General features: G+C 56.7%; 1 protein-coding gene across 1 annotated transcript in view; it reads left to right on the top strand.

Moving 5' to 3' along the window:
• The first annotated feature begins 476 nt into the window (after positions 1-476).
• The window catches only part of LOC111154784 (immunoglobin superfamily member 21), a 231,315-nt gene continuing 210,654 nt past the window's right edge, over positions 477-21,137 (top strand). Inside the window, exon 1 of the mRNA XM_022514694.1 lies at positions 477-546. Within this exon, the coding sequence (XP_022370402.1) occupies positions 477-546 (70 nt within the window). The remainder of the gene's footprint in view (positions 547-21,137) is intronic.

Below are 21,137 nucleotides of genomic sequence, written 5' to 3'. Positions count from 1 at the left end.
AAGTCTGTATAATACAGCGGAGAGCGCGGCGAGGGAAAGGCGGGAGGGCGGAGGGCGGGGGGCGGGGAGAGGGGGAGGGGCGGAGGGAGGGCGCGGGGAGGGGGGCGCTCGCACCGCCGGGAGAGGCGAGCGCGAGGCGCAGAGAGCGCGGTTCGGCTCCAAACTCCGGCGCCGCAGCCGAACCGACTCCGGGCCGCGGTGGGCGCCGCGCGCAGCCGGGGAGCCGGGAGCCGCGGCGCGCCCGGAGCACGGCCGGAGCGCAGGGTCGTGGCGCCCCGCGGAGCCCGAGCCGAGTCGAGCCCGGCGCCCCGGCGGCCCGGCAGCGGCGGCATGGGGGCGCCCCCGCGGCGCCCGGCGCTGCCCGCCATCGTCTCGGCCGCCGGCCGGAGGCAGGAGCGCGCCTGAGTCCATGGCGAGGGGATCTGCCGCCTCCGCCACCGCCTCCGCCCCGCCACCGCCGCCAGCTCCCGGGCACCATGCGAGCCGCCCCGAGCCTCCGCGGCTGCGCCTGCCTGCTGCTCGCCGCGATCCTGGACCTGGCGCGCGGTGAGTGCGCGGGCGCCCGGCGGGAGCCTCGGTGGGGGACGCGCGCGGGGGCGGGCCGCCGGGGAAGGGCGCGGGCCCCGGGCGCCCGGGAGAGGCTCGGGGTGCGAGCACTGGTCCTGGCGTGGGGGTCCGCGCTGTCGCTCGGCTCGGCGACAGAGAGAGGAGCTCTCCTCCGGCGAGAGCGCTCGTGGGTCTGTGCCAGGGTGTGCGTGTGTGTGTGTGTACGAGCGTGTGCCTTTGTTGCGTCTGTGGGTGAGGGTGTCCTGGAAGGAGCTGTGTGCGGGAGTGCATTTAGAGATGTGAGTGTGCGGATGGAGTGCTTGAGTGTCTGTGTCAGTTCCACGGAGAAGGTGTGCGTGTGAGAAAGAGTGAGCCAGAGTGTTTGGGGGTGTGAGCGGGTGCCAGCTTCTAGGGGAGGTGTGAAGTGTGAGAGCTTGTGTCATTGTATGTGTGAACGTGTTGAAGGGTGGTGAGTATGCGAGGTGTGGCGTTTCTCGCCGGTCCCAAGTGTGCGGGTCTCTTTAGGGGTGTGTGGCAGAGGATGACTACTGCTTTGTGGGGGGGGGTGATTGTGCGTGCATAGGAGGGGGGATGTGACACTTGGGCAGGAGTGTGCGTGGATCTGGGGTGTGTGGAGGTGCAGGCGCGTGGGGGTTGCGTTGCTTCGTGGGCCGGGAGTGTGTGTGCCTGCGATGGAGCGTGTGGTTTTAGTGTAGAGGGAGGTATGGATGGGTCCAGGGGCAGAGAAGGTGTGAGCAGCCGTGTGTCTGTCCCGCATGGACTTGGTCTCAGCTAGACTGAACCAGCTGGGAGGAGGTGGAAGCAGAGCAGGGTCCCCAGAGCGAGCGATCGCTGGCTCCGCAGCTCTGGCGTCCAGGGCTTGCGGCTGCCTCGGTGCCTCGTGCCCGGCGCCGCCGTCTGGTGGGTCTTAAATGGTGCTGGAGCTTATCCTGGCGACCCAGGCACCTTTCCGGCGTGAGCGGACACCTGGGCTAGCAGCCCAGCAGGACGAAGGCGGGACCAGCAAAGAGTCGAGGGCGTGGAGACCAGAGGGTCCTTGTCTCCGGTTCCCCGCTGAGCCTACTGCCAAACCTGGGTGCCTAGAATCGGCCCCTCATGGAGCCCAGTCACAACCTGGCTCCATGGTGATGGCGGTGCGGGGTGCCAAAAAGTAGCCACTGTGGCCAGGAGGATCTCAGCCCCTAGCCCAACTGAGTGATGAAGGCAGGGGGTCAACTCTGTCTTGGCATTTGCCTTGCCCTCTCTGGAGGTGCCTCACCAGGCTCTGAGAGTGCCTGGCAGGAAGGGGTGTCCCCCTGAAATAACTCAGCTCCCAGGTCCTTGGAGAGTCCTGGGTCTGCAGATGGGAGAAGCTGCAGAATTTGAGTCTAAACGGTGGTCTCGCTGGCAGAGGGCGGGGGAGGGGTTGTGTAACCCAGAAGAAATGTCAGGCCGGTACTTTGTCCCCCTACCCTTGGAGCAAGAGACTTCCCAAAGTGGATCAGAATCTCCCCCCAACTTTGGGGTGAGGGCTCCCTCCATCGGATGCCTCTAGAGGGAAAGGTTATATGGGAGAGGGGGTCCCGGTTCCAGCGCCGGCCACCGGGCTTTGTTGAAAGGCACTGGAGCCCTCACCTGGACATTGCAGGGAGAAAGGATTAGGGTTTGGGGGCTGGAGGGGAGCACCCTTTCTCTCCCAGAATGTACAGAACAGGGGGTGGCGACTGATGGTTAAGGCTGCGTTGGGAAACCGGCTCGGTCAGGACCCCACCCTGAGAGCTCTCCCCAGAACCCTCAAGCGGCGTTCTTTGGGCTGCAGGGCTGCGGAGAGCTGACCCGGCATCCCAGCGCCTCCACCCCCTTTGCCCGCCCCTGCAGGCTGCTGGGGGCAGGGGCTCTGGCGCGGAGGTTGGGAGTTTTGGGGCAGGGAGAGCCGGCGTAGCCTCGAGCTTCTAGGCTCAGAGTGAAGAAAGAGCGCCGACCCGGATCACGGAGGGGAAACTTTACGAGACTGGGGCGCAGGCAGGGGTTCTGCGCCACCGGGGGGCCCTCTTCTCCGCAGAGGAAGAGAGAGTACTTGAGGGTGGGGTCCCTCTTTCCCCGGCTTCCAAGTCTGTGCGCACGAGGGGGCGGGGGTACGGAAAGGGTCAGCAGGAGATGCAAGAGGCCGGCTTGCCAGAGGAGGGCGCCCTTCCAGGATATGACCAAGAACTGTGCACCTGGCCGTTGGCTCAGCCGGGCCACCTGCCAGGGGGGCTGCCTGGGAGGGAGGAGAGGGTAGAATCCAGGGCAGGCATTCCGAAACATGCCTTCCATTTGGCGGAGGGTGTGGGGGGCGGGTCGGTGGTGGTCACTACTGAGTAGGGGCATGGCTCGCGTCCCCTCGCCTGTTGTGCCCCTAAGGGTCGCAGACAAAGGGGCTCAACTTTGGAGAGGTGGGTCTGTGCACTGGGAGAAAGGACTCCGCCACGCACAGGATTGGCTGGGCCATAATTTCTGCCCCTAACTCACCCTCCCCAATATCTGACTCTGCAGTAGAGAAACCCCAATTTCTCTCTTCTCCCAGATCACCCAGGAGCCCCCGAGGCGTTTTCAAGTCTTCGGGCCCCAGATTCCCCTGCCTCGGCACTTCCGGGAAGGAAATCCGGCAGTTGAGCCTGGGCAGTGGCCCGGAAGAGAGGGCACTGGCAAGGTGGAGGGGGGGGAGGGTGGAGGTAGGGGAGAGAGTGATTCTTGGCTCTGCCTCCTTGGGCCCCCGGAAATTCTCGGCGAAGAGTAGTGGGTGAGCAAGCTCGGTTGGGGCGACCCAAGGTCCCCAGCCAGTGGCCCTGCCAGTTCTGTCTCCGCAACCGCGTGTCAGCAGGTGGGTGGGTGGGAGGGCTGGCTGAGGCTGCCGCAGCACTGAGACTGCGGGGCCTGTGCCCGCCCGAGCTGCGGTGCCGACTTTTAAGTTATTTATCCTTCCTCCCCACACCCACCCCACGCCCAGGGCGCGGGGCGGGGGCTCGGACTCCTCTGGGTTCCTTGTCAGCCCCCGCCTCCCAGCGCCGCGCTGCGCTGGGCCGAGCCCAGAGCCGACTGCTCCGCCCCTGCTCCCCCAGCCGCCCCGCCCCCCGACTGGCCACACCCCATCCATAAGTCCCGCCCCTTTCCCACCCCTCCCGCAAACTCAAAGTTTTTCCTGAGAGGTTGAACTAGTTTTCGCTTTTTAAGTGCAGAGAGTGTTCAAGCTGGAAGCGACCTCCGCGATCACTTATTCGGTGGGTCCGAAAACTCCTATTTTTTAGCTGGAGGACCCTTTTGGAGTAGGAACTGATGATCACCCCCCCACCCAATCCTAATGCCTTGGGCAAGATGGCAGGCACAAGAGGAGAGCTGCCTGGGTTCCTGCGGGTGATGAGACTCCACTGGGAGCGATCCTTACGCACAAGTCTCCTGAAACAGTCTGAGGTTGCTTCTTTCCTAATATCTGGCAGGGAGTCTGGTGTTTCAATAGCCCCAATTGTGTGGCTCAGCGGCAGTGTGCCATGCACGTGCTGGCCGCTTCCCAGGCCTCAGGCAGCTGCAAGATGGGCTTAAGCTCCTTTTTTCACAGACTAGGAAACTGAGGCTCAGAGTTTCACGATTGGTTAATGACAGAAGTAGTGGCTCCTTCCAGCTCCCTGCCTGACCCAGCCCCAAGCGCTCTCTTTGCTTCCAGGGTTCCGTCCTTAAACCCCAGCTTGGAGAATCCCTTGGGCAGGGGCAGGCAGGCTACCAGTGATGCCTTAGATTGGCCTGGCTACCCTCAGCTCTCCATAACATCTGTCTCACGCACAATTGGGGCCGTGGAAGTGGCTTCCTCAGGTTTCTGGATTATAGTGGTCCCAAATTGGAAGGCAGAAGCCAAATAAAGAGCCAAACAAATAAGAGACTGGTTAGTTCTGTTCACGGGATTTCCTGGGCTCCATGTAGGTGTCTAACCTGGCTTATCACCCTACCCACCTCTGCAACACCTCCAGACCAAGCACAGTGCTAAGCACTGGGAACATGACCTTGAACACGGTGGGGGTGTCCCTTCCTTTATGGTGTTTACCACTTAGTGGAAAATTGATTCTTCACTGAGCCGGAGGAAGGGGCTGCATCTCCGACCCTTACTGAACTCTCACTGCTTCGTCATTCTTTTCTCGTTTAATCCTAACAACCACACAGAAAGGTAAAACTAGCCCTGTTTTGCTGATGAGGGAACTGAGTCTTGCAGAGGTCAAGTGACTTGTCCAAGGCCACTGGGTCAGTAAGTGGTGGGCAGAGATGCGGATGCAGGGCTGAGTCTCGCCCTCTGTGCCCCGGTGTCTCCCAGTGGGGATGGCGCTCAGGCACTTCCTCGGCTCTGGCCACGTGGACCGTTTAGTGTGTAGGTCCCTGTCTGGGTGTTTTACTCCTTACAAAACCTCACGAAGATAGAATTATCCTGTGCGTGCTTCTGCACAGATGGGAGAAGGGGTTGTCTCTGTTAAGCCTTCCTCGTTGTCAAGACAATGAATGGGCATCCCTTGTGGGCGGGGCACATCCGAAAAGAAAGAGACCTCGATCCTCCTCCGATCCTCCTCCCAGCGGTGAGAGACGTTGGGCATGTTCCCCAGAAGATGAATGGCTGTCCAGGGGGAAATGTGTTGACACTTGCTAGATGCCAAATGATTGACATCCCCTGCAGGAAGTTTCTGGGGAAGAGTGATTCCTTGAGGGATCCAGGGGATGCTTCACGGGGGAGGGGCGACTTGAGCTAGACCTTGAAGTAAAGAGAGGACATTGAAAAGCTCAGGGTAAGGAGGATAATGTGCCAGGAGGGAAAGCGGCGTGAGCGAAGAGCTGGAGGGTGAGGTTGTGCATGGTGGGACCAGTGCAACTCAAGACTGGCCTCCCCAGAGTCTGGTTGAGAACTGGGAGAAACAAGAATCATAGTATGGATAGCTACCATTTATTGCACACCTCCTAAATGTTCTTTATGCATTAAAAGCTCTTGTAATATGTGAGGCAGTGCCATTAGCCATTTTTGCAGATGAAGACGGGAGGTCCGGGATCTTTCTCTTTCTCCCTCCCTCTCTCTCTCTCTTTGGCTTCTTTTCTTTTCTTCCTTAAATAATGAATGAGGCTTGGGATCTCTTTTTAAGTGCAACAGATGGGAGTTTCAAACCCAGGTCTGAAGCGATCCAGAGACACTGCTGCTCCCAGAGGAGAGGAGAAACTAGTTTTTCATCACTGGAAGGAGGAATACAACAGTCTCCCTCCACTTGCTAGAGGATGCGAAGCCTTCTGTTTTAAAAACACAAATGTCAGCAGTGGAGAAACACACAGCAGCACTTCCTAAGAGCTGTCTGCCTTCAGGATGAAGGTCCCGGGAAGGAGCAGGGGAATGAGGTCCCGGAACCCACCTTTACGCTCTCAGTGGGGTCCAATAGCAGAGGGGGCGTCCATGGTCACCAAGACCTCCTGGTTAGGATTTTGTGGATGGAGCAAATAAATCCAATGTGGCTGGAGCTGGAGGTACACAGAGCAGCAGCCCCAAGGGGCAGGAAAGGACACTGCAGTCCCCAGGCAAGGAATCTGATCGACCAGCCATTCCTGCATCTACTGGTCACATACTAGATTTGCGCTGGAAATCATGCACACACAGGCCTCCTTACTGCCTGCCATCTTGGTGAGCCACCCCAAAAGGAGCCCATCAGGCACTCGCCCTGGGATATGAACCCAGAGCAGAGGAAGACTGAGAACCCCCGTAAAGGACCCCTTGCCAGTGAGGAGTCCCCAAGGAACTGTACTTCTCTGGTGCCCTGAGGCTAATAATGACGGGACCTACCCTCCAGGGTGTTCACAGGATGGAACGAGTCCTTACATGCAAAGCACTTGGCTCAGTCCTGCGAGCTGTGCCAATAACAGTTTTAACCGTGGTTGTGCCAGAGTTGCTGTGCCCCGAACTGCATGGGTCTTTCCAGTGCCTGGGGCTTCCGCTTATCCTCGTGTTCTAGAAACTTCCATGTTCCACCTGTTACTTTTGAGGGCCTTGAGCTGTCCAGAGTTGGTTTCTGCTGCTTGCAAAACAAGGACCCCATTGATCCCTTCCCAAGGCATCATGAGCCTCAGAGCCTGGGATAGCTCCTGGTCTACTAGCTGGGGGGTGATTGATCCCCCCACCAGCCCCCTGACTTCCCTGGGAGGTCCACGGCATTGGCACTGCCCCTTGCCAACAACCGAGTAGAGATGCAAGTTGTTTCTCTCAGTGGGATGCAGGGATGGAGTCAGTCTTGCCATGAACCTCCTGTCCCCTGCCCTGGGACGCCCCATGAAGGCAGGGGGCCCTGGCCGGTCTCCGCGCTAGTGAGTCTTCCCCATAAAAAGCATAGTGGGTTCTCAGTGAAGCTTGTTTGTTTGGGTGCATAAACCATCTTTGGCCTTCAGACATGGGTGTCCTGGTTTAGAAGAAACTTCCTACAGAAACACACATGGAAAGATTAACAGCACGTGAAATTTGGGCTAGATTCACAGGTGAACTTCCCTTTGGCAAAGTTCTGCTCCTGGAACTACAGGCTTGTTCTCTCAGATCATCCGAAGGCCGGAGATGCTGGTTCCAGACATCGTGCCTACCTGCTGGTAGTCCCGAGAGCTGACCAGATGCTTCCGTACCTGGCATGTCACCGAGCCCTCCCAGAACACACGGAGGCAGCCACTCTCCTGCCCATTGGGCAGGGAAACTGAGGCACGGGGAGGTGAAGAGATGGGGGTGGGAAGTGGCTTGAGTGGGATTTGGGTTTGGTGGCTGTGTGCCCAGCCTTCCTTCCCTCCGCCACCAATTGTGCTGCATCACGGAGCCCACAGGGGTCTGGAATGGGACAGGCCAGCTCCCAGGAGCTTTCAGGCCAGTAAACCGACCAGAAAGTATGCTCTATGGGCTGGATGCGTAGGCACTTTGCTGACGTGAGGCTCTCTCTCCTCCACTGCTATCCAGAAGAGTATCACATCCCCAGTCCCTCAGCGAGGAGTCTGGTGTGTCCGAGCCACACAGTGGGGAGACCAGAGCCCACTGTCTCTCTGCTCCACAATCTTGGCCTGCTCAGAGGTTTCTGCCCTTAAACTTCACCTTGTCTGTCCCTGCTCCAGTTTTCACCATTTCTTGGCTCAGAGAGGAGACCTCTGCCCTTAGCCAGCACAGCCCCTGACCACATAAACCTCCTTCCAGTTTCTGTCCCCTACTTCCCCGCCCTCCATAACTCCTCCCCTTCCCCCCACTGACTCAACACTAAAAGTGTTGACAGTAGCACTTTGGGCAATACTGTGTTAGAAGAACCCTCATCTGGGGCTGGAGATGCCTTAGGGCTGGTGTCCCTGCTGAACTGAGAGCTCTCGAGGGCACCCCAACCTTGGCAGGAGCTCTCCCTGCACCCCAGCCTTGGCACGAGGCCTGGCTCTGGGCGGATCCTTAGGATATGTTTGATGAATGAGTGGATGATTCCCCCCCTCCCCCACTGAGCCTGAGTTTCACACACCAGACCTGGGCCTGTTTCCCAACCCTGACCAGTCACCTCTGGAAAGCACTTTATGGTGTGAGAATGTGCCCTTGTGACAGTTCACCATCACTTACGCTGGCATCAGGGCTGGCATCTGGGGGATGAGTCAGCAGGGGAATATGGTAGGAGTCCAAAGGGCTTCCTGTTCCCTCTGGCTTCTCCTTGTGGAGGGGGGCTGTCCTTGCCTGGGGGTGAGTGGGGGTTTGGGGAAGAAAGCATGGGAGGAACCAAGGAAGGAAGGAAGGAAGGAAACATGCTTAGAGCAGCTTCTGTGTGTCCAGGCCTGTGCCAACCTTGTTCACGAGTGCTGTCCTATTAAATCATCCCAGAAACTTTGGGAGGTCCTATGCTTCCCATCTGACAGATGAGGAACAAGGCTTGGAGAGACTGTGATTTGCCCAAGGTCCCACCACTTGTCGTGGGGGGTGAGGGAGGGGGCTGGACTCACTCCTAGGCATTGACTGGCACATTGCTTTCCAGACTCTGAATGGATCCCGTTGGTGGCCTGAAATCGACCATAGCGGGAGTATTTACACCATGGAAATCGGCAGACACTCCAGAGCAGAGCTCCCCTCAATCCGCAGCTGGTTGTTAGCCTTTGGTGGCACAGCCCTGGGCATGCTCATCCTTCCTCAATCGCTGTCTCTCTGGGCCGCCAGCTGGAGTTAAGGGACTCGGGTTTCCATCTGAACCGGGTTCAAGTCCCAACATGGCCACTTCTTAGCAGAATATACTGGAACCAGTTGCTCCCTTTCTGAGTCACAGTTCCTCATCTTTTGAAAGTAGAGGGTGTCATGAGACACGTGAGATTCTACCTGAGAGCCCTTAACAGGTAACCTGCCCTCAGCCCCTGGCCCCTCCCTTCCTCCTGACCCTTCTGACCTTCCTTCCTTCCTTCCACCTGTCTCATAGGCCAGGTAGACTCACACTTTCTTCTCCCTCCCCCGGAGGTGGACTCAGGAACCAAGTCCGGGATTCCGGTCACTTCCATGAATGGAGCAGCTGCCCTAGCCTCCTGCTGGGCTGGCAGAGACCTTCCTCAAGGAATTTTCAGGTTGTTGGCAACCCCACACAGTCCGGACTCATTTGAGAACAAGAAACGATCGTGTGTAATAAACAGCCAACACAGGGATAGCATGGGTGATTTTTCGGGGGCTAAAGGAGTGGCCCAGCAAGGTTCTGAGGGATTGAGAGCATCCTGATGGCCAAGGAGGGTGTCCCGGGCAAGGGGACAGTTTGTACAACGGCCCGGAGGAAGGAGTCAGAGGGCTGTCTAGGTGCGTAAGGGGTTGAGAGGCAGTGAGCTGGCTGACCTCACTTGAGTATTGGGTGCCTGTTGAGAGGCTGGAGATGAGGCTGGCATTATTGGTGGAGGCCCGTGTGCTGGGGGCCGGGGGTCTGGATTCAAGCCCGGGGACTGCAGGGAGCAGTTGAAGAGAGAAGAGTGACATTCCCAGAGCAGCATTCTAGGAAGATGAATTGGTTTTTCTGGGCCACCTGAAGCTGGAAACTGTTTGGAACCTCTGTTGGGTTACAAATGGCTGTTCTGGAGTGCCCAAAGAGACAATGGCCTGAAGGAAGAAGTGCTGTCAGTGGGGGCCGTTCATCTTACCCAGAGTGTCCAGACCTGGCAGGGAGGAAAACCGGGCCCCGCCAAGATCACACGGCCTGGCATGCGGCTGCCACAGCCGGAGCATATACCTTGGGCTTGACCCGAGAGTCATGGGAATAGCTTTTCCCGGGGAGAAGCTTCTAGCTCTCCAGGGAGCATGGGCGCCGGCGTCTGACCTAGGCTCAGACCCTCTCTCCACCATTCATCCAGCATGTGAACTCAGGGAACCCTTCACTAATCTCAGCCTCGACCTCTCCCACTGAACCCCAGCTCATTGTGGTGGCCTGGTGGGGTGGGGACAGCTGGGTGTGGTAAGTGACTTACCATGAGGAGACCACAAGCTCAGTGCCCAGCACACAGGAAGCGTGTGAGAAATGGCTGCTGCTCTTAGGGTGATGTCTGCCTCCCCGCCATGTCACCAAGTGCAAAGGTGAGGAAGTGTTGGTGAGCCTCGGTGCCCGGCCAAGGGCGTACGTTGTAGGTGTCCCTGCTTGGAGCCCTCAGTGAATCCTCACTGGAATTACACAGGCTTGGAATTACAGAGCAAAAAGGGAGCCGAGAAATTACTGGCATTATCTCCTTCCTCCCATTTTAAGTCGGGAAAACTGAGGCCAGGGAGAAATGCCTCTCTGTCATTGAGCACACTGAGTGTGATATGGGGATAGTCCGCGTTCTGCGGGCCACCTCAGAGCTCGGTCAGGTGGCCCCACCACCCTCAGAGTCTTCCGTGGGGGAGGCCTCAGGGGTCCCCCAACCTTGGGTGGGGATCTTGGTGGCCCTCCGGAGGTAGCGACTCCCAAGACTCATAAATCACGGGAGCAGCTTGGGAGTCGCCAGGGAGAGAAGCAGCTGAGGCTTTGGGTTTTTTTGTTCCTTTGCCAAGCTGTCCACTTTGCCCTTTTGTTTCTCTTTCTGCAGAGGCACTCCTGCCCCTCCGATGGGGTTGTTTGTCACCAGTCGTTGGCGCCTCCATTATGTCCCCAGCGCCGTCTCTTCCTCCCTTCTCCCTCACGCTGCTCCCAGAGGAAGGCGTCCATCACGGGCTGCCCTGGCATCGTGCTGGGCTGGCGGGGAGGGGCTGCGCGGGGGCTCGGGGACGCTGGCAGGGTGAAGTCTGACCGGCGGGACCCAAGGGTGGATGGCATCCTTCTCGAGAGCTGGAGCTCGCTGTCCGGGTGCACGGCTTGTTGTCAGGAGGGCGGTGGGACCTGCACAGATAACCTCAGGCCAGGGACCTGGCTCTGCAAACTCACAGAATTTTAAGCGGCGCATCGTCACCCAGCCCCTGACATCACAGGCAGGGGCAGCGGGAGGGAGGTGGGAGGCAGGGAGCCCCCAAAGCCACCACATCACAAAGAATTCTTTGTTCGCTGGGGCAGCAGAGGCGTGGGCTGGGGCCCAGCTTTGAGGAGGGGAGGCTGGGGAAGGCGAATTCCTGAAGCCCAGTTGCCCAATGGGGAAGAGTTCTCGGTTCCCGGGACAGTCTGAGTTGCAGAGAGAGCAGGTTCTTGGTGCAGGAAGCCGTGGAGTTCGTCTGTTGGTTCATTCATTCCTTCATTCAGTCATTCACTGACTCCCTCGCTGGAGCAGCTGGTGTGAATTAAATGCTTCCTGGGGGTGATGCACTGGGCTCTTCTAGAAGTCCAGAACAGAATGAACAGGCCAGTCCTGGCCCTCCTGGGGCTTACAGTCCATGTGGCCATGGCCCTTGGTGTAGACACAACGACACCAAGTGTCTCAGCTTTTATTTAACAGAATTGACCAAAATTCAGTTCTGTGGTGTGTCCCCCCGCCGCCCCCCCCGCCCCGTCACATGCCAAGTGCTCAAGAGCCACACGGACCTCCCTTTTCGGACAGCACAGATGTAAACAGGACGTTTGCATCGTTATAGAAAGTTCTGGACAGGGCGGGTCCAGGGTGGGCAATGTTCCTCTTTGGGTGGGACCAAGGACTGGTCATAGGTGACAAGGAATCAGGGAGGGAGGGTCCTTCCGTGTTTCTCCCTCACCCTGTCCTTCCACTGGTGCCAAGGAGAAAGCCTCAGGCTGATGACATCATGTCTTTAATGCCTTCTGTCCCGTGCTGATCTGCGTTTCCAACAAAAACGGGTGTGGGGCAACGAGCGAGCCCAAGGGAGTGAGAGTTGTAGTAAACCGTGTTTTGTTTTCATTGTAATTCTTGTAGTTACCCTCTGTTTAAGGCAAGGGAGGCTGGTTTGCCATTTGGGGCAGTGATTTAAATTCTCTCTCTCTTTTTAAAATGGCTTATTTAAGTAAAAAATGAGCCGAGTTAAAGAAAAATGTTAAGTACGCCGCAGAGCAGGTGGCACAGGGATATGGCCAATCTGGGAAGGTGGCGGGTGTGAGCGCCTGCCTCGGAGAAACCCCAGTTCAGATGGAACTACGCAGGCTTTGGAGGCAGATAGAGTAGGGTTCAAGTTTCAGTGCCCCTGTGTGTGAGCTTGATGGCTCTGCCTCCGTAGCGTTCAGGTGCCAGCAGGAGCCACCAAGCTCAACTGGGGAGTCTGGGAGGGGGGGTGCTTCTTAAGGGGTCAGTTTGCAAGGGGTTTAGGGCGGGCAGCAGCAGATGGCATCACCCTGGGCTCTGAGCAGTGTGCGCCTGCTCCCACCCATAGACCAGAGAGGGTCTTGCAGAGAGAGCCTCAGGCACCTGACGGGGAGTGGGAGGGAGAAAAACCCGACATTACCCTCTTGTCTTTGAACGTTTTGCTGGAGCTGACCATTGACCAAACCCAGGGGGAAGCCCATAGAGGGGGGTCTCCCAGGTACAGAGGGCGAGGAGAGTGAAGTGGAGTGCAAACAGCAGCGATCTAGCACCATCTCGCTAAGCCTCAGTTTCCCCATCTATAAAATGGGGATGGTGATACCTGCCCAGCAGAGTTGCTGTGAGGAGGGAAGGGACCACGTGGGTTGCTATTTATATGCACGGCAACAGCAGTAACACAATGCCTGCCCTTGTGCCCAGTCCTCAGCTGATGCTAGATTTTTCTGAACTGAAAAGTAGCCTATGAGCTTGGGTCCTTGGAAAGGTGGAACTGGCTTTTCAGGGGCACATGAACTTGAAGCAGCCGGTAACTCTGGGTTCATGTGGCAGTTTGCAGAAAGCACCCGCCTGCATTCCCCCCTCACCGCTCGTGTTGACCTTTGCAATGTGTCATCTGCGCTCTAGACGGCTTGGTGGTCCCTCCACCTCCCTGTCCCCTGGTGCATCTCGCTGATTGATTACCCCACCCCAAGGCACAGGGATTCGTCATCCTCCAGTCTATTTTCCACCCGATTTCCCACGGAGAGTTTCTTTCTCCTTAGATCCATTTAGGTCATCTTTCCTGCCATGCCCACTGGCTCCTACCACGGGCCGGCTGGTCCACATCTGTCATGAACGGGCTGCAAGCTAGCCTCCTTCCAAGTGGAAAGGCAGGTGCTCTCCCACTGCTAGCCTCTCTCCCTGGAGGCTGCTTCCACCCTCACAGGTAGGGGAGGAGGGGGAGGGACGGGCGAGTAAGTTACCCCTTTGGACCACCAGCTCTTTATCCTTCACCCAAAAGCTGAGGATGCCACAGCCAATTTTAGTGGCGTCTTCTTGGGGCGGGGGTGGGAGACGGGTGGGGGGGGGGGGGGGCGCTTCGCTGGAGGTCAAGGAGTAGCCGGCTTCCAAGATGATAACTTTCTTGGGAAAACTTCCCCCAACAGTCCCCTCAGCTCACAGTTCCTCCGTTGACAGAGGTGACTTTCCTTAGGCCCCTCGATTTTCCTTTGGCCTTTTTTCCATCTACCTTGACTGTTCAAAATGACTTTGATGGGCGCTAATTCTGCCAGTTGAAATTCATGAGACGCTTTACACATTCGGTGCTTTGCTGAAATTGCTGTGACAAATACCAGCGGCAATTTCTTCCCTAGCTCATTCTCTAATGTGCTCCGGGCAAGACAGAGTGCCCTGCCCCTCGCCAACCTGCCATCTGGTGACACCTCCATCCTCCGCCAGCCCTGTGACGTGCCCTGCCCCGGCGCAGGTGGGTCTAAGCCCCGCCTGCTGGCTCAGTGGCAACGCCACCCTCCCAAGGGGGAACCTATGGTTCCCCAGGGATGAACATCCATTGGGAAGAACTTCACCAATGGCCCCATCAGGTCTCAGTTCCCAAGTTGGCTGAAATGACATTCTTTTGTTCTGTCTCCTTCCCATCTACCTGATGAGGATTTGTTGCCCAGCTAACTAGGGGCTGGGTCCTACAGACTGGGTTTCTCTCAGTGCTGGCTGTGGGGTCTCCAGCTTAGCCCCAAGGTGCCACTTCTGGCTTCTTGGGGTAGGATCCAGGATCTCCAAGGTAGCTTTTGTCACCCATGAGTCTTATCTCCCCGGGTGCTGGTGCCTTCTGGTTGGCCTGTTCTGAGCTGCTCCCTGTGGAGCTTGCCAGATTTCCACTACCCCTTCATGGCATTTGTCCTACATAGCTGTGTCCCATCCCTACTATTATTCACATCATCATTTTCTTAAAATCAAAGCTAAATTAATTTCCTCTTTGTTGACTTGTCTTGCGTTAAGACATCATGTATAGATGTGTTATACTGAGTATATTTTTTCTTAATTCGTAGTAAGATAACATGTAACTATTTGAGTTTTTAAAAAAGCTTCCTCCTACCCCCCTACCATCATCAAGAGCCACGATGGAAAACACCAGTGTGGTAGACAGGGCACCAGCCTCAGACTTACCAGCCCCAGGTCCCTATTTCAACTCCTCCATTAACTTGCTGTTTTACTGCCCCCCTCCTCCAAGTCGTAGGTCCCTAATACAAAGGAGTCAGTCTGGACAATTCCAGTTCTAAGATTCTGTGATAGGTAATAGCATTGGAAAGGGGAATCTCATCTGCGTCCAAAATGTCTCCTTTAAGACATGTTTGAATACCCTGGAATTTCCACCTTTGGAAATTCCCTCCCGTGGATCCCTCCAATGGCTACTCATTTCCTTGGTGCACACGTATGGCCTCAGCTCAGTTCCATCCCTCGGTCATTGCTCTGGGTGGGGCCCTGTGCTAAGGCTGACACAGCAGGGATAAATAAGACCCAGTTCTTGCCTTCAAGGAGCTCGCAGTCTCCCGGGGCAGCTAGGCAGGCAGGCAGGTAAACTGGGGTTTGATATTGGAAATTCTAAAATTTGAATAGCTACCAAGTCCTTGGAGGAATGCAGATAGGGAAATAACGAATCTGCCTGAGGTTTGGGGGAAAGTTACGTGTCACTCGAAGAGGTAACACATGACTGGGTCTTGAAGGATGCATAGGAGTTTGCCAGGCTAAGGAGGGGATGGAGAGATTTTTAGGAGGATGTAATAGTGGGGACAAAGACTCATAGGCTGGAAAGGGCTTGGATTACCTGGGAGTGTCTGGGAGACAATGTTGGAGGGTACGTGTTGCAGGAAAGAAGTGAGGCTGGAGGTGACACAGGGGACAGACAGATCAAGTGCATTGGCTGGAGGTGAGCTGGTCTTGCAGCTGGGTAGGTTTTCCAGGTCTGGACCCACAGGCCCGCTGGCACACACAGAGGCCCCAGGGAACCTGCTGGCTCCACCCTGGGAAGGAAGAATTCCTCTTTTCCCACTGAAGAGACCTCTCAGAGCCATTTGCCACATAGAGACGGGGGAAAAGGCTGTGCGGGCAGGACTTCAGGGCTGGAAGCAGGGAGACATTTTCCTCCAGGTTGGTCTCTTCAAAAGATACCCCCTGCTGTGAACCTGGGCTCAGCCCCCTGGGACAGCACCTGGTTACAAAGCGGCGTCTCTCAGCTATGTGAATGCAGGGAAAGACTCCTGGGCTTGAAATCGACAGAGATGTAGGTCCAGGGTCTCTACCTGGGCCTTCTGGACGTCACCTGCAAAGTGGTGAGAGCAGGAACCACGTGATGAACACTGGCTCTGTGTGCACAGGTGCTGTGGGAGCTCCTGCTCGTGTTAACTACTCCCTGCACCAGCTTCCTAATAACCCCCTGGGAGGCGTGCACTACTGGGGTCCCCATTTTACCCTAGAAGAAACCGAAACACAGAGAGGCTAAGCCACTCGCTCAGGGTCACACAGCTGTGAAGTGGCTGTGCTGTTTTGAATCCAGAATGTCTCACATTTTAACTGCTTTCTATGCTCTCTGGCAGAGATCCCTTTCTTTTGTGATCCCAGGACTCTCCAGACCTCCCATCTTGATCCTACACAACTCTCAGGGGCTTAGGGACTCTAGCTCCAGCCGGAGCTGGGCCTGGGCTCCACGGCTGCACTGCCGTGAAACGCCACAGGCCCAGTGCCTCCCAGCGTCGGCAGTCACGGGGTGGCAGTCCAGCTCTGCTCTGTTGTTTCTGGCCTTGTTATTATTATTATTTCTTTCCAGCATGCTGCTAAAAGCTTCCCGCAGTGAGCACACATCCCAGCTCTTTAGAATTTTAAGGGCTTTATTTAAGCAATGTTATTTCCCTCGGAAAGGAGACAGAAGAGGCATATGTGATGGTTTTATTTAGTGCAGTGTGTGGGTCTGAGCACACGAGTGTTCGGTGGGCCTGGAGGTGACTAGGGAGGGGTGTGTGTGTGTGTGTGTGTGTGTGTGTGTGTGTGTGTGTGTGACAGTGGGGGGGTCTGCAGCTGGCCTCCCCCTCTCCTGTCTCCCAGAAAGCATAGCCTCACAGAGAGCCTATTGCGCAGCGTTCAGAGAACAGGAGGATGGATGCCACCTGCAGGGAGCCGCTGGGGAGGCATAAAGCTGGACAGAGAGCTCCATCCTCCGGCCATCCTCCTCAGCCCTGGAAGCACAGTGGTCTTAGCTGCCCTGGGGCCTTTGCACATGCTTTCCCCACCCCCTCTGCTGAAATCCACCTCCTTTGGACTGAGGCCCGTTCATTATTCAGATCTCACCTTGGACATCACTTGATCCATTCATTTCACAAATACTTTCTGGGCACCTGCTATGTTCTCAGCACTCGGGGGCACGGGTGCCCTTTGTGACTTGTGTTCATGCCCCCTGCACCCGGCACGGGTCCCGGGGCTGAGCAGGCTTTAGCACGTGTTTCTGGAGCTGATGAAAGCCCACACAGATGCTGTGGGATCTGGAGAGAGTATACGGTTGCCCTCCAGGAGCTGATAGCCTTGGAATTCATACCAGTGACACCGTGAAGTGGGAGCGAGCGTGTTAGGCCTGGCAGAGCTGTACTGGTTCGGTACGGGGGGGGGGGGGGGAAGAATTCATTCCTGCCTTCTTATCCATCTGACAGCTTGGGTCCTTACCCTGTTCCGGGCAGGGTGTGAGGCACTGGGGGTGGAGGGGAGGCTAGAGAAAGGCAGAGCCCAACCCCGCCCTCCTGGCGCTTCGCTTCCACAGTGCACGGTTGACACATGCATGAGTAGGAATTTTCACGGACAGGCGGGGGGAGTGATAACCACGGTGCTGAAGGGCGAGGCCTGGACGCGGTGGTGACCACGTGCAGAGGTGCATGGGGGTCAGGCCGGGCCCAGTGACCAGATACCTAGGGGCTGCAAACACCCAAGGGCCCTATTCACTGACTGTGGGAAATGCTGGCACGGAGTGCCAGTGGATGTGTGGCAGTGACTAGGGGAGGCCCACGATCTGCAGGGACCCACACTCAGGTTCTGGGAGAGGAGCTGGGCCTTGGGGGGGTGGGGGTGTTAGGTGGGAGTTGACAGAGTTGTGGTTTTCAAACTGGGTTCCTTGGAACCCCAGCATCCCACAGAGGTACCCCCAGCACCACTTTGGGAGGCCAGAATGTGGGTCCATGTGAGAGTCAAAGGGGCCCTTGTCCCCAGATCAAGCCAGCGAGCCCTGCTTTGCCAGCTTTACAGACTGGGTTCTCTTTCTGCTCATGCCTTCCTTTGAATGGAGGAATGTGAAAATGAGTGTTTTTGGATGATGGAGGGGACCATCAGGGCTGGAGGAGGTTCTGGAGCTTTCCTGTTTAGGTACAACCCTCCTTTCACTCTATATGTGGGGAAACTGAGGCCAAATGTGCAAGTGACTGACCCCAGGTCACCAGCAGGAGGAGGCCGTCCCTGGGAGAAAAGCCTCATGACTTGTGCCTGTCTAAGCTTGGAAAGGAGGCCTGGGGCAAGTCCACTCTACCCTGGACAGGAGGCCTGGGTTTACTGTCCCCAGCGGGTCCCTGCCCCTCCCCCAGTCCAGCCTCAGAATGGACCCCTATGAACCGTTCTCCTTTGTCAACCCAACTGGTCTGCCCCACCCTCGTTGGGGCCGGGAATGAGATGAAATACTTTATGATCCCACGCTTCATTATGTTTTATTAAAAGTGCCCGTGCTGGCTTCCGCTGGTACATCTGCCAGGCCAGGTCCTGGGGCTTCCTCTCCCTCCCCCACCCCCCCTTGCTGTCAAGAGGAGGCAGACAGCTGCTGCCCCATCCCCCAACCCTTCCTGCACAGAGCAGGGTCCCAGCCCGGCTGTCAGGTGTCCAGGAGATAAAGGGGACTCCTGCAGGTGAGGACAGATTGGGGGATTTAGAGCCATAATCCTGTGTGTTCACACATCCCTAACCCCATCTGGTCCTGCTGCTACCCCTGGAGGGGACAGGTGCAGAGAGGGGGAGGGGCAAGTCCAAAGTCACGCAGCACATTTGATGCACCTGGGCCTACATTCCTGACCCTCCCCATGTGCCTTGTGTGAATCTAAGATCAGGCCGACGTCCCTCCCCAGGCTGGTCATGTCCTATTCACCGGTGACCACTGGAAATGGCTTGCTCTCAGCAGGCTGCCAGTTTTGATCTGGGTGCCGGCAGGAAAACCCTTGCGTGCAGGTATTTCCGGCAGAGAAGCAGCACCCGTGTGCCTCCTGGTGCGAGGTGCTCTGCCATATCGGGGGCAGCTGGCATGTTAAGGCATGGCCCGCCTGGATCGGAATGGCAGCCGAGTCCCCCGCTAGATGTGTCACCTGGGGCAAGGCATGTGACTGCTCCGAGCCTCCGTTTCTCTTCTGTAAAGTGGGAAGGACGATATCTACGTTGTTGGGGAGATCTGACACCTAATAGGCATTTCATACACGGTGGCAGTGGTTTTGAATGGGCTCCCCCACTACCGGTGAGAAGGTATTTAATCAGCTTTTCTTTTTCTTTCTTTCTTTCTTTTTTTTTTTAAGATTTTACTTGTTTATTTGACAGAGAGAGAGAGATCACAAGTAGGCCGAGAGGCAGGCAGAGAGAGAGACGGGGAAGCAGGCTCCCTGCTGAGCAGAGAGCCCGATGCGGGGCTCGATCCCAGGACCCTGGGATCATGACCCGAGCCGAAAACAGAGGCTTTAACCCACTGAGCCACCCAGGTGCCCCTTAATCAGCTTTTCATTCAAGGAAAGTGGGAAGTGATCATCTTATTATTATTAGCTAATACTAATGCAGAAGGTGTTATTCATTCATTAAGGACTTACCGATTGCATACTGTATACCTAAGGACATGGTACAGCATAAAACAATCAGAGCCTTGGGCTCATGGGGCTGACATTCTGGTGGGCAATGCAGAAATGAACAGTCAAATCACCTACCCGGACAAATATGACACCATACTGAGAAGAAGGCGACAGGGTGGTGGGATACTTCTCTAGACTGGGTGGTCAAGGACGGCTTCTTGGAGGAGGTGCCTTTGGAGCTGAAAAGGAAGAAGAGAAGCAGGTCCTACAAGTATGTGTTTGACTCCTCCTGACGGCATCTTCTCTGGGCCCTGCTCCCTGGTGCCTGGCATCCGCCACCTGCATTCCTGGGTGCCAGTGCTGTGAAGACGGCTCGGCCATGGCCGCACCCCCTTCTGCCTGGGGCTGAGACCCAGTGAACCAGGAGGCAGGGGACTGTGTTAGGCACCTTCCTGACCTGTTCTCATTGAGCTCTTGCCCACGTAGCGGGTGGATCTGTGGCTTGCTCCTTTTGCGGGTAAGGAGCCTGAGAGCCCAGGAAACTCTCACAGCTGGTTCGAGGAGGGTCTGTCTGGGTCTGTCCCTCCTGAGTTAGCTTTCCTCTTATGCTCGATGGCTGTGTGCACCTGTGAGTCTAGCGGATGCTGACGAGTTGGAAGCCTACTCCCCTCCTCCTAGTCCCCTGGGGACCCTGGGCGCCTCTGGGCTGGGACTGGAGCCCAAGCCAGGGGACTCGAGTGGGCTAGGAGGGCAGGGATCCTGGAGTATTGATGGCCGTCAAAGCTGGCAGGTGTCAGGAGGCAAAAAGGTATTAATTAGCAGTTACTCCCTGGTAGTGAGGAGATGGATAGAGATTAAGGTGGCGGCCCGAGCATCCGTTTTGTAGCAGCCGAAAAGCAACAGTAAATCAGGGCTATGAATCGATACTGTAAGAGGGAGATATGTTTTAATCTTATTAGCAAGGCGGGAGAATTCCTCACTTGTGAGGCTGGATTGGAAGTAGGGAGTGAAGTGACAGTGGGGGGGCAGGTGTGGGCTTGGACCTTCTGTGGGGTGGGTGGCAAGCACCAGGATGGAGAACTCTGACCCCTGTTGGGAAAAGTCAGGGCGCGGAAGGTGGGAAGGCAGCTCTGAGTCAGCAGAGGGGGTGGCCTGCCTTCTTCCCAAGGGTCTTGGCCACAGCCCTGCACCCTTACGGGACCCCCACCCCGTGAATGGAGGGCTCCGGGTTGGGCATCAGTTCAACTGCTGGGCGTGGATGGGACTCTGACTCTGGCGCTCAGCCCAGCCACATCCACACGGTGGGCAAGGCTCTGAGGCCCCCAGAGTGGGGAAGGACAGGGTGGGATGGTGATCAGGGGTGCTCTCTGGGGAGAAGCCCCCACAGCAGGCATGGAATGCATGGCCTTTGGGCCTCCTGATGACAGACACCAGGGTAGGCGCTCTGGCCCTGTGCACCGAGGGAAACAGGTGCAGGTGAAGACGTCTGCTCGGGCATGGCGGGGCTGGGATTTAACCCTATATCTGGGTGGCCAGAGCCTGAGTCCTTTCCACTGGAGCACCAAACCACCCCCAGCAAAAGAAGGGGAAAGACCATGAGGTCCAGCCTCTAAGTGGGATGAGGGGCTTAGATTCGGGACAATTTCTTTCTTCTCTCCCAGGGTCAATTCCTCTCTGCACACTGGGACAGAAAGTGCCTGTGGGAGGGAGCCTGGGATGCAGAGGACAAGGTGGGAAAAAACCAGAGCAGTCAGGATAACTCCTAGCACCTGCCTTTCTGTTCCACCCAGGGCAAATAACAGTTACTCTCTCTGGGCCTCGGTTTCCCCATGAGATCTTGGAAGGCCTTGCTAGCTAGAACATTCTCAGACTGTATTTTTCTCTCCTTAAATGCTCAGTTGCCTACTATGTGACGTAATCGGCGTCCCTGGGTACAAGCATTATTAGCCCCATTTTACAGTTACGTGAACAGAAGGGCTCAGAGAGGGTTAGTTGCTTGCCCAGGGTTACCCAGCTAGTGAGAGTGTG

Source organism: Enhydra lutris, unplaced genomic scaffold (assembly GCF_002288905.1).
Source record: "Enhydra lutris kenyoni isolate GAN:26980312 unplaced genomic scaffold, ASM228890v2 scaffoldscaffold38, whole genome shotgun sequence".
Lineage (NCBI taxonomy): Eukaryota > Metazoa > Chordata > Mammalia > Carnivora > Mustelidae > Enhydra > Enhydra lutris.
Note: the sequence above shows the minus strand (reverse complement) of the source record. Positions and strands in the feature narration are given on the sequence as shown.